This window comes from Cavia porcellus, unplaced genomic scaffold, assembly GCF_034190915.1.
Source record: "Cavia porcellus strain 051 isolate PalLab524CR breed Dunkin Hartley unplaced genomic scaffold, mCavPor4.1 scaffold_5, whole genome shotgun sequence".
NCBI classification, from domain to species: domain Eukaryota; kingdom Metazoa; phylum Chordata; class Mammalia; order Rodentia; family Caviidae; genus Cavia; species Cavia porcellus.
The window spans coordinates 92,883,222-92,904,243 of NW_026947488.1; the positions used below are offsets into that span (position 1 = coordinate 92,883,222).

General features: G+C 37.6%; 1 protein-coding gene across 1 annotated transcript in view; it reads right to left on the reverse strand.

Annotated features, from left to right (window-relative positions):
* The window catches only part of Itfg1 (integrin alpha FG-GAP repeat containing 1), a 225,653-nt gene that overhangs the window by 38,715 nt on the left and 165,916 nt on the right, over positions 1 to 21,022 (reverse strand). Inside the window, exons 13-14 of the mRNA XM_063249304.1 lie at positions 12,190 to 12,233; positions 5,822 to 5,900 (exon numbers count right to left, since the gene is read on the reverse strand). Of these exons, the coding sequence (XP_063105374.1) occupies positions 5,822 to 5,900; positions 12,190 to 12,233 (123 nt within the window). The remainder of the gene's footprint in view (positions 1 to 5,821; positions 5,901 to 12,189; positions 12,234 to 21,022) is intronic.

The window sequence follows — 21,022 nt, forward strand, 5'->3', positions numbered from 1 at the left end:
GGGTAACTCAAGAGCTTTTTTTTCTTCTTTCCAATATACACTCTCCTAATTTTCTTGTTTTGCCTGAGATTTTATTCAACTTCGTGAGACAAAAAACAAAAAAAACCAAACAACCCCCCCCCTCAGTTTTATATAGTATTAACTTTCATATCTGGAGGTTCCGCCAAGATCACCTTGAACTTTAAATCTAGAGGTCAGAGAACAGTTACCATTTTCCCTTTTTGTCCATTTGACTGTGACTACATTTAGGAGTAGATAAGGTGTTTTGTTTCCCCCCCAGATAGCCTTTTAGATATCCTTTGCCACAGATAAAGTGCCTGTGCCTTGCACAGAAAGCTACTGTTGGATTAGGCATGTGCTTACCCTTTCTTCCCTTGGAAACATTTAGCAAACATCTGCTGCTCTTAATAAAAACAGGGCAGATTACTGTCTTTTGAGGTGATGTCACTGACATCAGTGACAGCTTGTTCAGGTCAAACCTGTCCTTCTGCTGATACTGGGCCTGTGGCTGCTGGTCCAGGACTCCTGGACGGCTGGACTGGGTTCTCCATCCCCAGGACGGCCAGCTTGCCCTTCAAGTGACCAGTAAGCATTTGGCTCACCACTGTGCACCCCTGGCTGTCTTCAGAGTACTTGTCCCACCAGTGAGGAGGAAAGTGACCGAGACAAGGGCCCTTGGCACTGAGAAAAAACCACCAGAGAATTACAGCTGCCTACAGATGTGTGTGAGTGACGTGTACAGCCAATGTGTAGCAGAGGGGAAGAAAACATTTGTTCCTTTCCTAAGTTACAGCATGTGATTGCACAACACCACTTTTTGAGTAGACTAAAAGTTAAAGGGTTACTTGCGTGTTCTTCCGATACTTAAATAGTAACCTCAAAGGAAAAAGGGAAGTGATTTTTCTGTAGATTTAAGTAGCAGAGTGGAATTATTCAAGGGGCAGAAAAATAGTTCTTGGTCTAACAATGTTGTTATTCATAAATGAAAAGCAAATAACTAGTTTATCAAATTGTGGCAACGTGCTCTAATCTACTGAATTTCTACCAAATACTATTTAGAGAGTTTTGGTCCCCTTTGCAGATCTCTGGCTAATGCATAACAGGAGTGACCAAAGTGGCTCATTCAAAGCAAGAGACTTCAGCTCCTAAAATGACTATAAGAAATACAACTTAATTTTATGTTTTTTTGATCTGTCACAGACTTATTAGGAAACTAATGACTCCTTTGTAATATAATTCTCTAATAACATTTGTCTCTTCAGGCTTTGATAGGAATGGAGAAAGATCATAGAGCACAGCATAAGAAAAGTAAAGTCTATAGGCTAAATTTTTAATAGAAAACATTCATGCAGGTTATTATCTCTCTCTGGTAGTGGCTTTCGGTTTGATTATACCCTACAAAAAAACTGCATTTTATGCTACCACCAAATATAAACACACACACACACACACACACACACACACACACTACCCTCTAAAAATAAAAACATTATAAAACAACACCTGACTTTTCAGTCATATATGGCGGCATTTTCAAGTGTTCTGTTATTCTATTAAATTCTGTAAGTTACTAAATTAACTTCATGATCCACTAATGGGTAGCCACTTCTAGCTACTCTATGAATAAACTAGGTATGCAGTTTTAAAAATATTTAAGTGTGGTCATCTTCTTCCTATGGATACGAATTCTCAGCTGAAGGGCAGGATGGGTGAGTGGCGTGGTTTAACCAAGGGTTTTTCTTTTCTACTTTGGGCAGTACTTGGGGATTGAACTCAGGCCTTTGCATTGAGCTACACACCCAGCCCTTTATTAATATTCTGAAATGAGGTCTTGCCAAACTGTGCAGGCTGGGCTTTAACTTGTAATCGTCCTGTCTCAGCCTCCCAATGTGCTGTTCTGTGCCACTATGCTTTTATCTCTGTCTCCTGAGCCTTTGAATATTAAAGTCTTTGAATAAGCTAAAGTCTGGTAACACCCAAGTAAATAATAGGCCAGTCCTACACTGCCATACTTGCAGCACAGCATCTGTCTGAAATGTTTCAACCCTTTTTCTTTTCACCTTCAAAATTTCATTAGTCCATGTCCGCGTTACACAATGACCTTTATCATGGGAAACTGGTACACACATACAGCACACTGCAATTCTTCCTCCTCTCCCCACCTCCATCGCTTGGTAAATTACGTTTAAAACTTCCTCTTAAATTAAAAAATGTCTTAAATTAGTAAACTGAAATGGAAAAGACATACAATTAAAATCTCCCAACTAACAGATAATCAGTGTAATATTTCTTAATGTGTCTTTTGGTTATATATTTTTTCTTATAATATACATATACTATCACATCGGTATAATGTGGATTATACATGCAAACTGTTTCCTCAAATATGTGCTCATTCCATCAAAAATCACTATAAAATATTTTATAGACTGGAGAACGTTATAAAGTGGCATAATTTATTATTTCTCTATTTGTTGACCTTTAATTTTCATGACATTTGCTATCAAAGCTTAAAAGCTCAGTGGATTTATGAACGTGACTGCATTTATCTTTACCTCAGAAATTTCTCCCATGCTTTTATATTTATAAATTCCTTCTCAATTTCTATCCTAATCTAACAGGTAAATATTCAAGTTAGCATGAAGAAATCCAATGTTCTATTATTGCTTTGGGGCAGACTTAAAGAAATGCTACTGATTAAATATTCCTTCATTTACTTAATAATAATGGGTAGCTAGTATTATTGAATAGGTTATTATGCAGTAAGATACTCTATGAAGTGCCAATGTGTAGCTTGTAAAAGAGGTTTAATAAAGTTCTGTGATTGACACACTGATTACAGAATTAAAATACATTTTCTGATTCACTTTTTAGAAATAAATTTGTTGTTATTCTGTTGAGATAGTCTTACCATGTTTTCCAGGCCAACCTTGAAATGGCAATCTTACTGCCTCAACTTCCTGAGTTGCTGGGACTATAGGCATATGTTACTACACTAAGCCACTACCACCATGCTGCCTGCAAGTAATATCCTGGACAGACTCTGAAGAAAAATTTAAAAATTAAATTAAAAAGGCCTGAACAACAATCAGTTATTATAGAAATGTACAAAGTAGGAAGTAATTCTCTTAAAATCTTGGTCTCCATGATAAAAATTAATTTGGAGCTGAGTGTGGTGGCACACATCTGTAATCCCAGCACTTGGGAGGTTGAGGCAAGAGGATTGTTGCAAGTTCAAGACCAGCCTGAGCGACACAGTGAGCTCAAGGCAGCTTGAACTGCATACTGACACCTAGTTTTTTTTTTTTAAAACGTAATTTGGGATATACTCTTCTAGATTTTTTATTCAGCTGCATAAAAACAGATGCTTACTGTTGCACTGCTTTAGTACAAAGAAAAAAAGCAGAGGACTAGTTAGAGTTGTTATTTTATCTCTGTACAAAACTCACCTAAAAGAAAGTAGGACCAACATACGACTTAGACAGGGAAAGAGTACACAATATATTATATGAAGAAAAAGGAAGGTAGGACTTTAAAAAATTGATCAGAGATTATTCTGTTGTAAACCACCACGTGGTTTACTCCTGAGATAATCATCTACTTGGTGGTATCCTTTTTTATAATGTAGTTAGATAAATTATTAGCTTTGTAGATAGCAATTTCACTGATAATTCACCAGTGGGCTAAATTTTTGTTTTTGGGTATACTGGTTGCCTTTATTAGTTTTATCTTGTTTTTACATATTTTGGAAAATCTTACTTAGTAGTGAAATTACCCGCATCTTTAACTGACAGAAGATAAAACTGATCTCAACAGTCTTTTTTTGAACTAAATATATGGACACAAATTAAACTGATAATGTGTTTTTTAGTATAATTGTGTTTGTCAGTCTTGCTTGGAATTTTAAATTTTTTATTTTAAAGAGAAAAAACAAAATTTCAAAACAATAGGAGGCAAACAATAATTTAATACACTGTGTATTGCCATTTTTAAATTAGTTACTCTGAGTACAAGATATTGACATTTAATTGTCTAAACATTAGCACAAATTTTTTTTCAATGAACTACAAGAAATTAGTAGTATAACTATCTTATTTTTTCTTTTCTCTTCCATCTTTTCTCCATTCCTCCATCCCAGTTTACCTTTGCTTTTGAAGTTTATTCTCATTTTACAATATCTGTTGGTATATTCTGGAACTTATTTACTCTTTTAGTCTCTCACACTAGGGAGACAATATGATGAATACACATCTGAGTCTGGTTTATTTCACTTATGAGTATGGTCTTGAGTTGCATCCATTTACCTACAAAAGTCTCCAGTATATCCCTCTTTATGGTTGAGTAGTACTTCATTGTATAAAAATACTGCATCTTTTTTATTCATTCCTCCACTGCTGGCATTGGGTTGTTTCTAAGATTTAGCTGTTACAAATTGTGTTGCTATAAACATGAGTGCACATATATCACTGTGGCATGCTGACAGTAATTCTTCTGGGAAGATACCCCAAAAGTCTTTGAATTTTTGGAAGTTTTTATTTTATGAAATGTTTCTGTCCTAAACCATCCATATGACTGAGCAGGAAAGGGGCGTAACAGTCGAAAAAGTAAGCTCATTCTGATATATTTGATTATGTAAGGACAATATATAACATGTGAATGGTCATAAAATGAGTTCCTTTTTAATTTTTTTAAATCTAAAAAGGTAGAGGAGTGACTGAACCTCTCAGAATCTCAGGGAAACGTGATAATATATTAGGGTTCCCTTTCTTATTTAGGCAATGCAGATGTTCCCAGTTGAATTTACTGTAATCTGGACGTAATCTCAAGTGAGGTATCTGTTAAATGCAGACATTCTTTGTTCATTCTTATTTTCTTTTTGTTTTGATTGAACTTCCCTTCGTTATTTATTTAAATGTATACTTGATTTTTTTCCTTTTACATGTGCAAAAACACTTCTGCATTTTCAGCTTCTATTCTGCATATTAACAGAATTATTGCAGATTTGGTAGTAATTGGACTTCTAATTTTTCTTTAAAAATGAGCTTAATTTAAATAATTTACTACTTCACTCTTCAATCAAGACATGTCAAGCAATTTCTCCCAAATTCTCTGTTACTTCAAGTGAAAAACAGAAACAATGAGTGGGACCCATCACAATGCTGACAGTTAAATGTTAATATTTCCGTCATGAGTATCTTATTATCTGTTGATATAGTCTAGAGAATGACAGTATGATAAAAATGAAAATTTTATTAAGAGGTATGTCACCAGATTTCCTTGTCAATATATTAAAGCAAAGTGCTCCCATATATTAGGGACATAAGATCTATAACCACCTTACCACAACTGGGGCCACAGAGTTAGCCCCTTCCACTCCCCTGAACTCAGGCAACCTCCCAGGGTGAACCGCTGACCTTGGTCTTAAGGTCTACGACCCAGAGGCAAAGAAAGACAAAGACCCAGCAGAGTCCCTGGCAGACAGTGGAGTCCCAAGCCAAATGCAAGTGTGTCAGGCTCTTCAGCATGACCGACAGCAGCCTTTCTTCCCCGGAGCTCACCAAAGGTTCATACATAAACACTGCGTCTTATGCATCCAATTACAACAGACTGAATTACAGGGAAGAATACGTATGACAGTCACCACAGACAAGGCTCAGTGCTCTGACAATGGCACTGTCCGTCACCTCTGGAAAACTTCAGGAAAGGCGCCCGAGACCCAGGGGCATGTGACACAACAGATTCAGTGCATGTGCTACAGTGCCGATTCCCTAAGAACCTGAAGACCCATTTGGGACCCCATCGCCCACAGCGACAGCCTTACCTGAGCCATTTTTCAGATACCCATTTGCATCAACAGTTGTATACATGATGTAAGGGCCAGGCTGATTCACTCCGAAGGGCTGCAACAAGAAAGGAAATACTTAGACCTGGAAAATAAGGGAATGATTTGAAATTTCAGACAAACCTATTATAAGCAAAAAAATTCTTACATATAATTCTTACATAGATGATAGGTACTTAGAGAACATTTCTACAAATAAATGGTACTTCAAAAGAAAAGCTGGCTATCAGAAAATTTTTAACACTTTAAATGACATGAGAGTTGTATTGATATAATTTATTATTTTCATGGGGTATTTCTAAGATCCAATATGTCTTTTCTTAATAAGGTTGAATATTTTAAGCAAGTTTTTTTTTTTCCCCTTTAAAACTTTACTTGGCTTTGCCTAGAATGGGTAAAATCAACAATTTTGTGGCTATGGGGTAAGCTCAGTGGTAGAGTGCTTGATTAGCATGTATGAAGCCTTGGGTTCAGTCCCCAGCACTGGAAAAAAAAACAAAACAAATCACATGACAAAAAAATACAAAGAGCTACAACTTTTAATATGATATATGCTGAACATAGCATTGTTTATTTTTTTTTTTTTTAGGGATGGACTGGACAGTTTATCTTTTCTCCCTAAAATATCAAGATAAACAAAACCCATGCACAATAATTACAACAGAATGAAAAATACTGATGTTTGCCTTTAGTCATATTACTTTTCAGGTAAGAAAAACCTGACAGGTTGACAAAGCTTTGTTACAGTGGTGAAGTTTATCTCCAACTTGTTATTTCTAGAATCTTATTCGAACCTTGAATAAAATGATGTATTCCTTCTCTTTAGAAATGAAGCTAACTGAATAGAACATCAAGGAACCAATGACTGCAATAGACATCCTCTTTAAAATGTTAACAAATATTTAAAAATGATTTTACTTTTGAATACTTGTCACAGAAGCAGAACCTACAGATCCTTTCAATAAAGTATGTAAAAGTTAACAATACTTTTAGCAACTCTATTAACATTCTAAAGATGAGTTCATCCAGGACAGGCAAGAATTAATATCACTGACACACTAACCAGTTGTCTGATAGCTGAAACGTAGACATCCAAGTGTTCCCAATGGCTGAAAAAGTCAGGCTGCTCTAAGAATAAATTACTCATACGACATCACTGAGCAAAACAGTTGCCTCAGAGACTATCACACTAATACTGAAAATAAAGTTGCTCATGAAGTGCTATTATGTACAAAGATGAACAGTATATCTTGCATTTAATACTGTTTTTATCAAAGAATTGCAAAAATTCGTTATCTATAGTCCTATTCTGCAGACTGGCAAAGGAGAGCATTGTTTTCAGATATCCATAATTTTCAAGTCAACTAACCAATCGAACAGAAATGAAGCTAAGAAATTACCCCCTTCATTTAATTATTCCTTTTATGCTTACAGCCTTTGAATGCACCCTCAGTGCATTCTGAGGGTTGAGGGTGCAGTTCTGAGACAGCACTCTTGCCCAGCATGCACGAGGTCTCCCTAGTTTGCAGCCTTAGCACTGCACCACAACAAAACCAAAGAACTCCACACACACTGTTCCCACTATGCCACCGAAATCGGATTGTATGGATTCTTCTGTTGCCTGCTTTTCAAAATGCATTTTGTTTTGTTTTTGCAGTATCAAAGGCTGAACCTAGGGCATGTGTATTCTTTTACGACAAAAGACGTTTCTACACTAAAACCTTAGCATTCAAGTTTAGTTTTAGTGCTGACACTTAGGGATGAGTAAGTGGGTTTTGGGTTGCAGTTTGGGTACCTGTCTCTAAAACATTTGCCATCAGAAACCTAAGGACATCACAATAAGCTGCATTCCCAACTACTTTAAAAAATTTTTATTCTGAGACAGGGTCTCAATAAGTTGTTCAGGTGGGGCTTAAATTTGCAATTCTCCTGTCTCAGGCTCCCAGAGTATTGAGATTACAAATATGTGCCCTATTATTTTGAGACTCATTCATGATTAAATGGTCCTGTGGTTCATTTTTACTGCTGTAGAGTATTCCACTGTGAGATTATACATTTTTTTCATTTTATTGTTGACTGACATCTTTTTTTCCCGCTGCAATAAACAGTATTCTTATAGATGTCATCTGATTCCCAAGTGTAAAAGAATATCAGGGTCAGGAACCCAGAGGGAGAAGTCATGGGATACATGCCTCTTTAACTCAATTTTTCCTAAAGTGGTCTTACCACTTTATATTGCTACCAGCAGTATATGAGAGCCACTGTTGCTTCTCATATTTTTAACAACTACCATTGTAAACATGGTAATCACTTCTTAAAATGTTTTATTTTTTAAAAATCTCTTTTTTGGCATAGAGTATACTCATTTTATATCTTAAGTTCATTTTATTCCAAAGAGGCTTGTAGCTTATATTCATGAGACACATTTACCACAGTGTGATAACCTCAAATTTACTTTATAACCCATACTCTATACCCTGGAACAGGAGTCCTGAGTTCTAAGAATTCTTTTCTGTGAATATGACCAAATTATATGTATAAATTTTTTTTTTTTTTTGAGACAGGCTGGCCTCAAACTCATGGTGATCCTTCTGTCTCAGCCTCCTGAGTGCTGGCACTGTAGATGTGCCACTACTTTGCCAAGCTCCTAGTTACATTTTTGCATATTTTCTCTAATACATGTGTTACTATCCACAGTATCTTACTTTATAGGTTAGGCATCTCTCTCTCTTTTAATGTACATTCAATTAAAAAAATTAGGGTAGCATGTTCTTGAATCTGAAAGCTGAATTTCACCTTTTACCCTGGGATAATCATTCTAATACCTGAAGAGATGGTTCAGATAACTAAACCTGATTCCACAACAGTGGTTCTCAAAGTATGGTACAAAGGCGCCTGGTACCCTTACAGAAGGTCACATTAGATAAAGTAAGATGTCATCTGTATTATGTGCTACATCTAATGGGGCAAAGCAAGGGCAGGTAATTAGCAGTAGCACCAGAAAACTATCTGTGGTTTTTTGAAAACAAAGTGAGTCTGTCTGTCATTTTTAGGAAAATGACAGTTTGTTGATAGTAATAAAAGTAAAGCTCCAAATGAAAACTACAATTTTGAAATCCTGTATCTGCCTCTGTGAGCTGACATCTTTCCAATACTAGAATCTTTCCTGACAAAATTAGAGGTGATATTAATAAAAGTGATTTTAAAATATTAAGCAATGACATATGTTATCAATAGAAAGATTTACATGAGTTGGTACTGTGTATTAGTATTTTCTCAATGCAGAATGTTCAAAGTTACACAACTATGCATGAGTTACAAGTGCAGTCAAAGGGTAGAGAGTAGGGTGGAATCAGTTCTAGAATGGTATGTAAGAACCTCAAAAATCTGGTCTTAGTTGGGCATGGTGGAGCACCCCTATAATCTCAGCACCCAGGAGGCTGAGGCAGGAGGATTGCCCTGAGTTCAAGGCCACCCTGCACTACAAAGTGAAAGTCTGTCTTAAGCAAACAAACAAACAAACAAACAAAATGAAAGAAAAAAATCTGCTTTCTCAGAAAAGCAATGAGAACGCTGGAAAAAAATTGTCAATATCAACTTTTTAAAAACTGCACAAAAAACCTAAGAGGCATTTAATTCAATAAAAACAGCTGACTCTTGCCCACACTTCTCTGAAATAATTTACTTAATAATGTGACAGTCTTAATGTTTGTGTTTCCTTTTTCCTCAGTGTTCATGTCTAGAGCCAGGCCCTTGGGAGGTCAGTAAGGTCACATGAGGCTGTGAAAGTGGCACCACCATGAGGGGTGTGGGCACAAGGAGAAGAGACCAGAAAGCTCTCCTTTCCAGGCTCACAGGCTGGGGAGAGGCTAGGCAGAGCCTGCACTCGACCCCACCAGGCCGGCACTGTGGTTGTGCACATCCAGCCTCCAAAACTATGAGAAAATTACTGTCATTGGAGCCACCCAGGCCACATTATTTTCTTGTAACTGCCAGGTTGGCTTACACAGTAATTCAAGCCCTGGAGTTCAGTCTATGTATTTCAGGTCTTGAGACTCTCCAGATTCTGAGGATTACAATCAGACATTCTGGGTTCAGACTTCTTCATACTTCCCTATGACTGTGGGCAAGTTAATTTTACTTCTCCAAGTTTCAGGCTCCTCATCTTACATTAGGGATCATCAAGGGCCTAGTATATAGCACAGGGCGTAGTGCACAAGCCATAGGGTTATAGTAAGGCCTGAGCAGCTCTGTGCAATGAACACCGTCCTCCCTTGTTTCTGACGAATGTGCTCGGAGACTCCTAACTGTTGATGGAGAGCCATGGACAATGCCTTGCTGTATACATGCAGTATGATTTTTCCTGTATATGTAAATGGCTATAATAAAGGTTAACTTCTAAATTAGGTACAGTAAAAGATCAATAATAATAAATGATAGCAATTATAGAAACTTATTGTAGTGCTACGTGAATGTGTTCTTTCTCTCAAAATATGACCGTGCTTCTTGGAGCACACGGATTCTCTGTGTTGTACACCTGGCTCTCCTCACATGCCTTGCACATGCAGTCTGAGTTAACTTGCCCTTCCATGTGTCAGGCTTCAGTGTCGCTTCTGCATTTCTTATGGATGTAGATTGTACTGTGCACTTTCTCTCAGGAAGCGCACCCTCAGCACAGTTAAAGACTTGCTTCGATTAGTAAACTATTTCCTTAGTCAAATCCTTCATGTGCTGGAAACATGGCAGCAGCAGCTTCAATGGATGCAGCTCTCTGTCTTTCTGTGTCTCTCCTTTGGTGGTATGTGGAGACTGAACCCAGGGCCTTCTCACTTTTTATCTTGTGATAGTGTCTCACTAAATTGGTAAGCTGCCCTGGCTGGGCTGGAATTTTTATCCTCTTGCCTCAGTTTCTCAGAACACTGGGGTTACAAACATGGTCCACTCCTCTGGAATCCAGCAGTCTTTATGTTTTTCAGCCTGAACTTGTACCTGAATTTATGCAGTCCTCCTTTGCTTGTAGTAAAGGCCTTGGAGTGAGTATGGATGTAGCAGTGCATCATCTAGCTCTTCCCTTCGGACTAAGACATTCCCAAGTTGTCCCAAATGTCAGCTGCTGTTAACTCAGCCGGGTCATCCCTGGACATTGTTCTTAACTAAAGAGATCTGCCTCAAAAATTATAAACTCTTCCCAGGAGCTAGTTGAATGCTATGTCTGAATAATGCAGAAGGCTAAGGTTTGGCCCCTTTGCCTCACTTGGGGCCCTCAAGGCCTCAGGGATCCCCATGCATGGCAGACCAGTCCCTCCCCTTCTGCTAGCCCTGCTTCCTGCACTGCTTCAGGTGTTACTCCCAGGAGGGGCCAAAATTAAATCTTGGGTCAGGGCTTGTTTCCATATACTTAAATATAGGAAGTTTCCCAACTATACATAAAATACTGGTAATGTAGTGCTTGTTTTTTTTTTTTTTTTAACATCTGTGTCTTATTTTACTAATGAAATATGTTCTCAAATTGCATCCATTTGCCTATAAAGGTAATGTAGTGCTTAAAAAGGACAGTAAGTATATGAGATAATAATCCTAACATCTAGCTCTGTATTGCAATTGTACTCTTAACAGTTCTTTACAGTGGCTTTGGATTATTTAATTTCTCTAAGCCCTGGTTTCTTTATCTTTAAATGAGAGGTAATTTCTTTGAAACAAGGAGTTATATGTTGAATTCCAAACCAAGACTCCCAAAAGGCTCGTTGTGTTGACCGTTTGGGTGCTGATGAGGTTTTGGGAAGTGACTGGATCATGAGAGCTTAAGGTCCAACCACGGATGAGGCTGCACCTGGCTGGCGTTAGTGGGAGTGACACAGTGAAGAGGTGGGGCCTCTCTAAGGGAGCAGACCGTGGGGTGCACGCTGGGGACGAAGTCGCTCTTCTCTTCCTGCTTCCTGGCCAGTAGCAGTGAGCAGCTGTCTTTGGCCAGGCTCTTCTGTAGAGACAGCGAAGCCAGTGACAGGGACTGAAACCTCTGAAACTGTCAGTAAATCCCCTTTAAACTGTGAATGTTGGGTATTTCATGCTACCCACTGCTGGAGAGGCATCTAACCTAAAACTGAGATCAAATATTACAAATGCCATATGTTCCAAAATAATGAGGGCAAATCAGAAAAGATTTCATAAAAGAGGTGATCCTTGTAAGAGAAAGGTAGTAAGTTCTGGCAGTTTTTTTGAGTGAAGGGTACTCTAATCACTGCTAAATACTATTAACAATTTGTACCCTATAACAACTGTGTTATGTGTGTGTATCATGCAGAGAATTTTTCCTGAAATATTAATAATTGAGAAGTAAGTTTACTTACTGTTATCTTACGAGGACAGTCATTAGAACAGAGACCACTAAGAACTGTGGAAAAATAAAAGAATAGATAATTATTACCATTATAATGTAAGCTCTAAATTTTTCCCTAAAATCCATTAATAAGCTCATATGATCAGAAGCAGAAAACATTTCAATTTCTTTAGGTCTGAGCAAGTTAAACTTCTTTTGTTTACTTTATATCAATGTTTAAATTTGAATATATCAATATTCAATTTTCAGTATTTCACTTAAGCTGTGAAGATGCTGCTGTTTTGTGTACTATATGGAGAGATAATTATCATTATGTGACATAATACTCTCCTGTTCTCCTGTTGGCTAGCTAAATTCCCAGGATGGCTTGGAATCTGCCAGAGAGTTGCCAAATGTAAATCAGTTAAAATGTACACTGAGAAAATAAAAAGAACATCAAGCACTTTGTCTCTCAGTCTACATTTTTTCCATTTATCTTGTCAAAGACGTTGGATACTCTTAATTGATGGGACAAGAACAAATATACAAAAATAATTTAGTAATACATTTATACCACAATTACAAAAAAAGTTAGATTAAAAAATTTTAAAGTGCTGTGGGTTTTGAAATGCAACTACAGTGATACCTTGGTTATCAAATGGTTTCAATCTCAAACTCTCGACTACTCAAATAGCAAAGTTTGAAAAAAAATCTGCTCTGGGGATTTAGCTCAGCGGCATAAGTGCCTGCCTTACAAGCGTGGGTCGTGAGTTCCATCCCTGGTACCAAAAAAATCCAAAAAACAACAACAAAAAAATCTGCTCTGTAATTTTGCTCACGGTCACACTGAAAATCCAACTTGAAAAAAAGCTGTATGGGCAAAGAGTGTGGGCACATGTGGTGTCTTGCAGTGGACATGAAGGGTTGACACTTCGTATAGCACTGAGTTAGTGCCTTAAAACAATGTGCATGGTGCTCTTCTATGCTTTATTTGTGTAAACATTGTAACCATAGCTCCAAAGAAAGTTAATGATATCAGCAGTCAAGAGGAAAACTGTGAGAATCGCGACAGAGTTAAAGAAAGAAATCAATGCAAAATTTGTTAAAGTCCTGGAAAATGAATTTGTAAGTATAATGTTCGGGCTGAGAGCCAATTACTTGGCTTTCCATTATTTCTATGGAAAAAGCAGGCTCAGGTCTTGAACTTTTCAGTGTTCAGACATGGATATGGAACAAAAGAGTTGAACACCTGACATGTCACTACATATTTCTACTATTTCTGGAAAATGAAAGAAATTTAACTGGTAGTGCTGCTCAGTAACACAAACTACTTCAATAATAATTATGAACATTTAAAAATATATGTTTGGGACAATGGTTTCTCATGTTTGTTTATGTTATATGAATCTGAAATCACAAACATGATGGAAATGTGCTTCATTTGGGTCTTTCTGGTGTTGCTCCAAAATCTGTGTGCTATGGCCTGGTGACCAGAATGAGAGGAGTGCGAGGTGGGGGCTTCTGGGAAGAAATTTTTCAAGAATGAGAAAAGTGGCTTAAGAAAGAGGCTGTAGCCGGGTGCAGGAATGCGTGACTGCAATCCCAGCATGGAGGGAGGCCTGGGCAGTTTAGTGAGACTCAGTGAGGAGTGGGCTGGGAAGGCAGCTCAGTATTATTGCATCCTGCTGCGTTCTATGGGCACAGCAGGTGCCCAGCTCTGGCTTGGGACGACCCCGCAGGGAGGTGTCATGTGTACAGCAGAGTCCGACCCATCAGCTTCTCCATCTTAGACTTCCCAGCCTCCAGAATCAAGAGAAACGAATTTGTTGTTTATAAATTACATTGTCTAAGGTACAAATGTAAAAAATAAGCTTAGCATTGTATCTCAAAAGAAGGCACTTGCTCCTTTACTGCTGCACACCAACATTAAATTGAAACAGTGAAAAAACATTTACACCCACAAAACAGTTCTCAGTGTTTACAGCTCCCGCGTCAGCACAGGGCCTGGTTCTATTTTGTTGTGAAGGTTTCCATGCCCTAGCTCCTCCCTCTCTTCTGTTTGGACACTGGCACTTTTGGAATTGCTTCCAAATCACTTTCAGAACCCTTCACGTGAGACATCTGTCTTAATGGACAGGGGCTACTGATTCACAAGCCTGTCTTTGTAGATGGGTATGAGCTCTGCATTATTTCATCCTTCTTTCTCTGGGCTTAACCCATTGTATTTGCTCTATAATACTTGCTAAGTGTTGGGAAAAGATGGATTAGTTAATAAATGGTACGGGATAATTGGTTACAAGGAGTAAAATAAGCTTAGGTTTCACATCACAATGTAAAACCCATTTGGAAGAGACATAATAATAAAAGAAATCTTACAGTTCAATAATAAAGATAACTCCATTGAAAGGTACAAAAAGAATCTGAATAGACATTTCTTCAAAGAAGACACACAGTCAATAAGCTCATGAAAAGACACTCACAATTATTAGCAAATAAGGAAAGGTATACGAAAACCATGACACACACACACCTGTGTTCACAGCAGCATTAGTTACAACAGGCAAAAGTAACTCAGAAGACCATCCACAAATGAGCAACGTGTGTTGAGCACTTACAGAGGAACACTAAAAGAAAGGAAATTCTGTCCCATGTTACGACATGGGTGAACCCTGAAGACTATCTGCTAAGTGAAAGTAGTGAGTCCCACAGGAATGAACACAGCGTGCCCTCCACCGCTGCAGGCTCATGATCGGCAGATTCAGCTCAATATGAACTGAACTATTTGAAAAGTAAAGCTGTCTGTACTGAATATGTGCAGAAATTTTTCTTGTCATTATTCCTTATAAGATAGTTTAAAGTTTACGGTGGGACACAAATAGTTTAAGGCAAATACTATACTATTTTATGTGAAGAACATGAGCGCCCCTGGACCTGGAATTGCAAGGGAAGGCTGGCTTTTCTAAACCAGTCCTCCGAGGGAACTGAGGGACTTTTACCGTACAACTCTGCTTAAGGAAGTCTCTTACACAGTCAAATTCTCAGAGACAGAAGCAGAATGGCAGTTAGCAGGGACTGCAGTGAAAAGATAAAAGAAGCTATGGCTCAGAGGGAGAAAGTTTCAGTTACACAAGACGAAAAAGTTCTGGAAATGTGTTTCATAAGTGATGCAAATACACACAATACACTGAGCTATACCTTCGAAATGCTTACGATGAGAAGCTTTTTTTAAAGTCACAACTAAAAAATTGTGTAAGGTGGTATAAAAATAACACCCATTAAATAGCTGACTTTATCAATGTTTTTGGAACATTGAACACAGCTATTTGCAGTCTCCCTGTTTGAATGTCCACCTTGTGTTCTTTGATACTGTGATTTGAGGAACTATTTTCAAGAAGATAGTGTGTAATTTACTAGCAGGTGATTTCTTACTGTTATGTTTTTTTGTTTTGTTTTGTTTTGTTTTGTTTGTAGTTCTGTATTGCGTGTACCCTTATGCGGCTTTGGTTTGTTTTGTGTTTTTCTCTTTTTCCTCTTAAATAAAAAATAAAAAAAAATAAAAATAACACCCATGTGCACTAAGATAGCTGTAATAAAAAAGCATTGCTGAGGATTTAGAGAGACTGGAGCCCTTGTACATTGCCACTGGAGCTGAGGAACAGTGCAGCTGCTTTGGGAAACAATGTGGACATTCCTTAAAAGGCTCAAAGGAGGCCAGGCATGGTGGCACACAGGAAGCTGAAGCAGGAGGATCATTAAGTTTACGGCCAGCCTGACAGTGAGACTTGGCCTCACTCCCCTCCTCCAATAGGTAAACAATATATTTCCTGTTTGATCAAACCATTCACTCTTCTATATATTCCAAGAAAGAAGAAAATGTACATCCACAAAATAATGCACACAAGTGTTTAAGGTAGCACTGTTCTTAACACCCGACAGCTGGAAACCATTTAAATCTCTGTCAACTAGTGACTGGGTAACAACATATGGTATATACATGGAATGGTACATTACTTGGCAATTAAAAGAAATAAGTACTCATCTATACTATAACATAAGATTTCATTTCCTTGCTAGGGATTGAACTCAAGAGCTTTGGGAAGGCTAGGAAAACATTCTGCCACGAAGCAACAATCCTAGCCCACACAAATATGCATATACAAACATTAAAAGCATTTTACTAAGTGAAATATGCCAGTCATAGATGATCCTATAGTATATGATCCACATATTATATGAAATGTCCAGCAAAGGCAATTTTGTGGGTATACAAAGTAGATCTGTAGTTGCCTAAGGATTGGGGCAATGGTGAAAGATTTAGAGAGACCGCTAAAGAGACAGAATCCTTTTTTTCAATGATGAATGTATTCTAGAATGATTTATTGTGAATATGTTACAGTCACTGAATAGTATGATTCACATGGTTAATATTTTGTGAGTTATATTTCAATAAAGTTGTTACAAAATAAAAGATACTGTAATGACTACTGACAAAGAGGATGAATGCTTTTGAAATATATTACAAAGAGATACTATTGCTAATAGCAAAGACTTTAAGCTATTAGAAGATAATACAAGAGAAAATAAGAATTTCAAGAATCCAGAGCAGAAAATTCAAATACTGAAACACATGAAGATACTAAATCTCATTATTTGGGAAAAACAAAAAAAATGACACTTTGGGAAAAATATTTGCAACATATATGACAAAGGCCTGATTTCCATAAAATATATTTACAAGTCAATAATGAAATAAGAAAAGACAAAGAGTATTCATGATGTTCAGAAACAAATGGCCTTTAGGAATATCAGCTCCTTGTTACTTGTTCCTCAGTCAGTGAGGGTCAGTACAGCACAGCAGAATACAGAGAAGCCAGCGTGATGGCACACACTTGTCATCCTAGTACTGAGGTAACTGAGGCAGTAGCACTGTTGTGAGCCAGAGAGACAGCCTGGGCTACACAGTGCATTTGAGGCCAGCCTGAACTACATAGCAAGACTACATCTCAAAAAACAACCAAACAATGAAACCAAAATAAAACAAAAAGAAACAAAAAACAATATTGAGACAGAACATTTACCTAATATTTATAAAGTATATTGGACAGACTACTATATATGAATGTAAAATGAAAACTAAAAATGGAACTATTCTTCGCCTAACCAGTAAAATCAAACCTTAATAATTCCTTGGATTAGTGAAGGTGTTATGAACTATACTTTATCATACACTGTAGATAGAACTGGGAACTATTTCTATGAAGGGATATCTACTAAAATAAAGTTAAAGCCAGCTGTGGCGGCATACACCTGGAATCATGGCACTGGGGAGGCCGAGGCATGAGGATTGCTGTGAGTTTGAGGTCAGCGTGGGGTACACAGTGGGACCTTGTTTCTTTTTTTTTGTTGTTGTTGAGACAAGTTATAAACCTGGCAGAATTAAAATATAGCATTAGAAATAAAGAATTCCTTTTAGGTAAACTGAGTCAGAGACAGGAGGACATAAGGGCCCTGTATTGGTAAAATTTGTTTCTTGATCTGAGTATGGTATGTTTACATTGTAAAAATTTATAGCCTGTATACTTATGTATGCTTTTCTATATACGGGCTACATTTTAATAAAAAATTTTTTGACATACATACATATACAGCCTTTAACAATTGCACTTCTAGGAATTTATCCTGCAGGATATTCACTACAGCATTATAACAACAGAAGCGTGAAATGAACCATGGTATCTGTCAACATGGAATCCATTAAATTATGTTGTACTTATACTGGGTGATGCTCGCCCAGCAGTTACATCAATGAAGCAGCGTGAAGTTATGTTACTGTTATATAATCTCCACAATACATTGTTAAGTGAAAAAAGTGAGGTTTGGAATTATCATTTATGTAACACACAAACATACACACTATATTTAGTGCGTACACACTATATACTTGTATATGCATAAAATATTGTGGATACAATCAGGTTTTCTCTGGGAAGAGTACTGCACTGGTAGCAGACAAGGATGAGAAGATTTACTTTTTACCATAGACTTGGGTATTTTTTGTTTCTTACTATTGGTATTACTTACTTTACAAAGTTCTCTCAGAACTTTAAATGACTGTGGTAAATGGGATAGTGTCATGTGCTGGTAGGGATATAGGAGCATGAGAAATTTCAGGCAAAGCCATTTAGTGTTATCTATTAACATTAAAACACAGTCCTTTCAACTTCACATCTGTGAACGAGCGGAAATCACCTAATTATCCATGATGAGTGGAAAGCTGGGTGAACTGTGGAGTCTCTGTACTATTATGAAATGACATGGCACCCTTAGAAGATTAAAGGAACACTAAGTTCTGGCTTGAAGGGTGTTTATTCTTCTTGTTCAAGTGAAACCAAAGGCAGACAGATCTGCTCAGTGAGACACAAGACGGGTATGTATGTGTTGGGTGGGTCACAGGCTGAGCAGGGAAAGGCAGAGCACGGACCGCATGATTTCACTTGTGTGTCCTCTTAACGTTCAGCACCCACAAGGAGGCTTGATCTCTGTGTTTATTCATTTTTTATTACTGTGATTATAGTCTCCCACCTGGAATACTATACTACTATCCATGTTAGCTGTTCTGAGTTTTAATTATCTTTGAGGTTCTTGGTTCTTATCCAGCATCTTCACAAAGTGGACATACTGGCTAGTGACTAGAAGTGCTAGTCCTAAAACCCCACAGTCGCATATACGGCTGCATATGTGTACAAGTATGCACACATTTTTGTAACAATGAGATACAATAATTATCATAGAATTAGTTTAATGTGTACTAGTCCATATTTTTTAGTATATTCCTAGAGACATGTAACCAATACCATAATTTGTTTAGAACATGTTCATCATCTCAAAAAGAAGTCTTATCTTTCTTTAGCTATGGATTCCTTAATCTTATTTCTACATCTCTAAACAACTACTAACCCATTAGTGCTTCTTTTTTTTTTTTTTAAGTACTAGGGATCAAACTCACACCCTTGAGCTTGCCAGGGAGGTGCTTATGTTGCGGAGCTAAACCCCCAGCCTCTCCTACACTGTCCGACATATCTCTAGGAGCTTGCCTTCACCTGTGTAGTATCTACTATAATAAATATGCAAATGTAAGAAAACTGCTCCTGAGCTGTATGAGCAGCCTTAGAAAGTGACTTGGACCTGAGGAAGGTGCAGGCACCTTAGTCAGAGCAGGGTGACACCCAGGACTTGGGAGTCAGCCTCACCAGACTCAGGCCTCCCCTGGAGGCATCCAACATCTGCCCAGGACCACCCAGTATAAAGCGTCAGACTGACTGGCTGTAGGGTATGGGGAAATCTCCAAATACTTTGGTAACCAGAGGTGAAGGCCTGTATATTGTAGTGGCTGCGTGAGAGCAGGGGAAAAACATTTTCTTTTTTTTCTGTCTTTATAACGTTGCATTGCTTTGGATTGAATGTTTGTATCCCCTCCAAATTCCTATTATGTTGAAGCCCTAATCCCAGATCTGGAGTGCAACTGGATCTGGAGAGGGGAACTCAAGCTGAAAGAGATCACAAGGTCTGCTGGGATGAGTGCCTCTCTATGAGGAGAGATCCGCCTGCAGGCTCAGAGGTCCTCCGAGCACACTGAGGCAGCCTCACAGGCAGGAGCGGGGGAAGGCCTCGGCAGGAAAGGCAGGAAACGTACTTCCCAGCGCTTTTACTCTGGACTTTTAGCCTTCAGAACCATGCGAAAGAGACTGCCACCCAGTCTGTGGGATCCCGTATCTTGCTATGGAAGGGTCAGCAGGCTAATACACAGGTGTGCTTAAAAAATTACGCAAATGAAGTCATATTGTACAGTTTTGTTGACCAAACTTCTCCCACATAATTACAGGATTTTCCACTGTGTGTATTCACTTCACCTATCCTCCTTATTAGAACAATTAAGTTTTTCCCTACCTCATGTGCTAACCTTTTTCTCTTAAAATACTATGGGGAAGATGATCTTAATAGACCTACGGCATTTATACAGAGATGCTGGCAGAGTTCTGACATTTTCTTTGGCATAAATTTATAGAATTGAATTTCAGGTTCCAGTCTTAAAGCTTTAAATATATATAGTGAAATTACTCTACGAAAAGGTTATCAAATATCTTTCTGGCAAACACTCATTGATAGTTTGCTAAGTGCCTCTTCAAAAATATGAATTAACTTTCAGTAAATTATTTTTATTTAAAAGGAAAAAGAGAAAAAAACAGAACAAAACAAAACAGTGTAAGGGTACAAGTAATACAGAACTACAAAAAGAAAAAAAAACAGTAAGATATCACCAGTTAATAGATTATACACCATCATCTTTGAAATGGTGATTCAGGTCACAGGATCAAAGCACACAAAGTGAACATTCAAATAGTGAGACTGCAAACAGTTGTGTTCAATGATCCAATCAAAAATATTAATATGATCATCTATTTAACACACCCAAACACACTTGCATCCTTTTGGGCACTTTCTTTTTTCCTCTATTACAACAAAATTTACACCTTTTGGGTTTTATTGCTCCCATAGATCTTATTACTTTTTTTTGTAAGAGAATAAAATCAAACATGATAAAACAAAGCTGTCAGTCAAAACCAGGACTAGACACAGCACATGATGTAAAAACAGAGTACAAGGTTATCAATAATGGTTACCATAATGCTTCTTGCTTCCTTAAGAAGAATTGTCCATCTCATTAGGTATTATAAAGTTGAACAAAACAGTAGAGAACGAGACCAATAAAACCTAAACATTGTAAACCTTACAGAACTTCAAAAGAGGATAATAGTCAAATGAGAATGGGCATCAAGTGAATCTTACTGCCTTCAAAGTAGTTG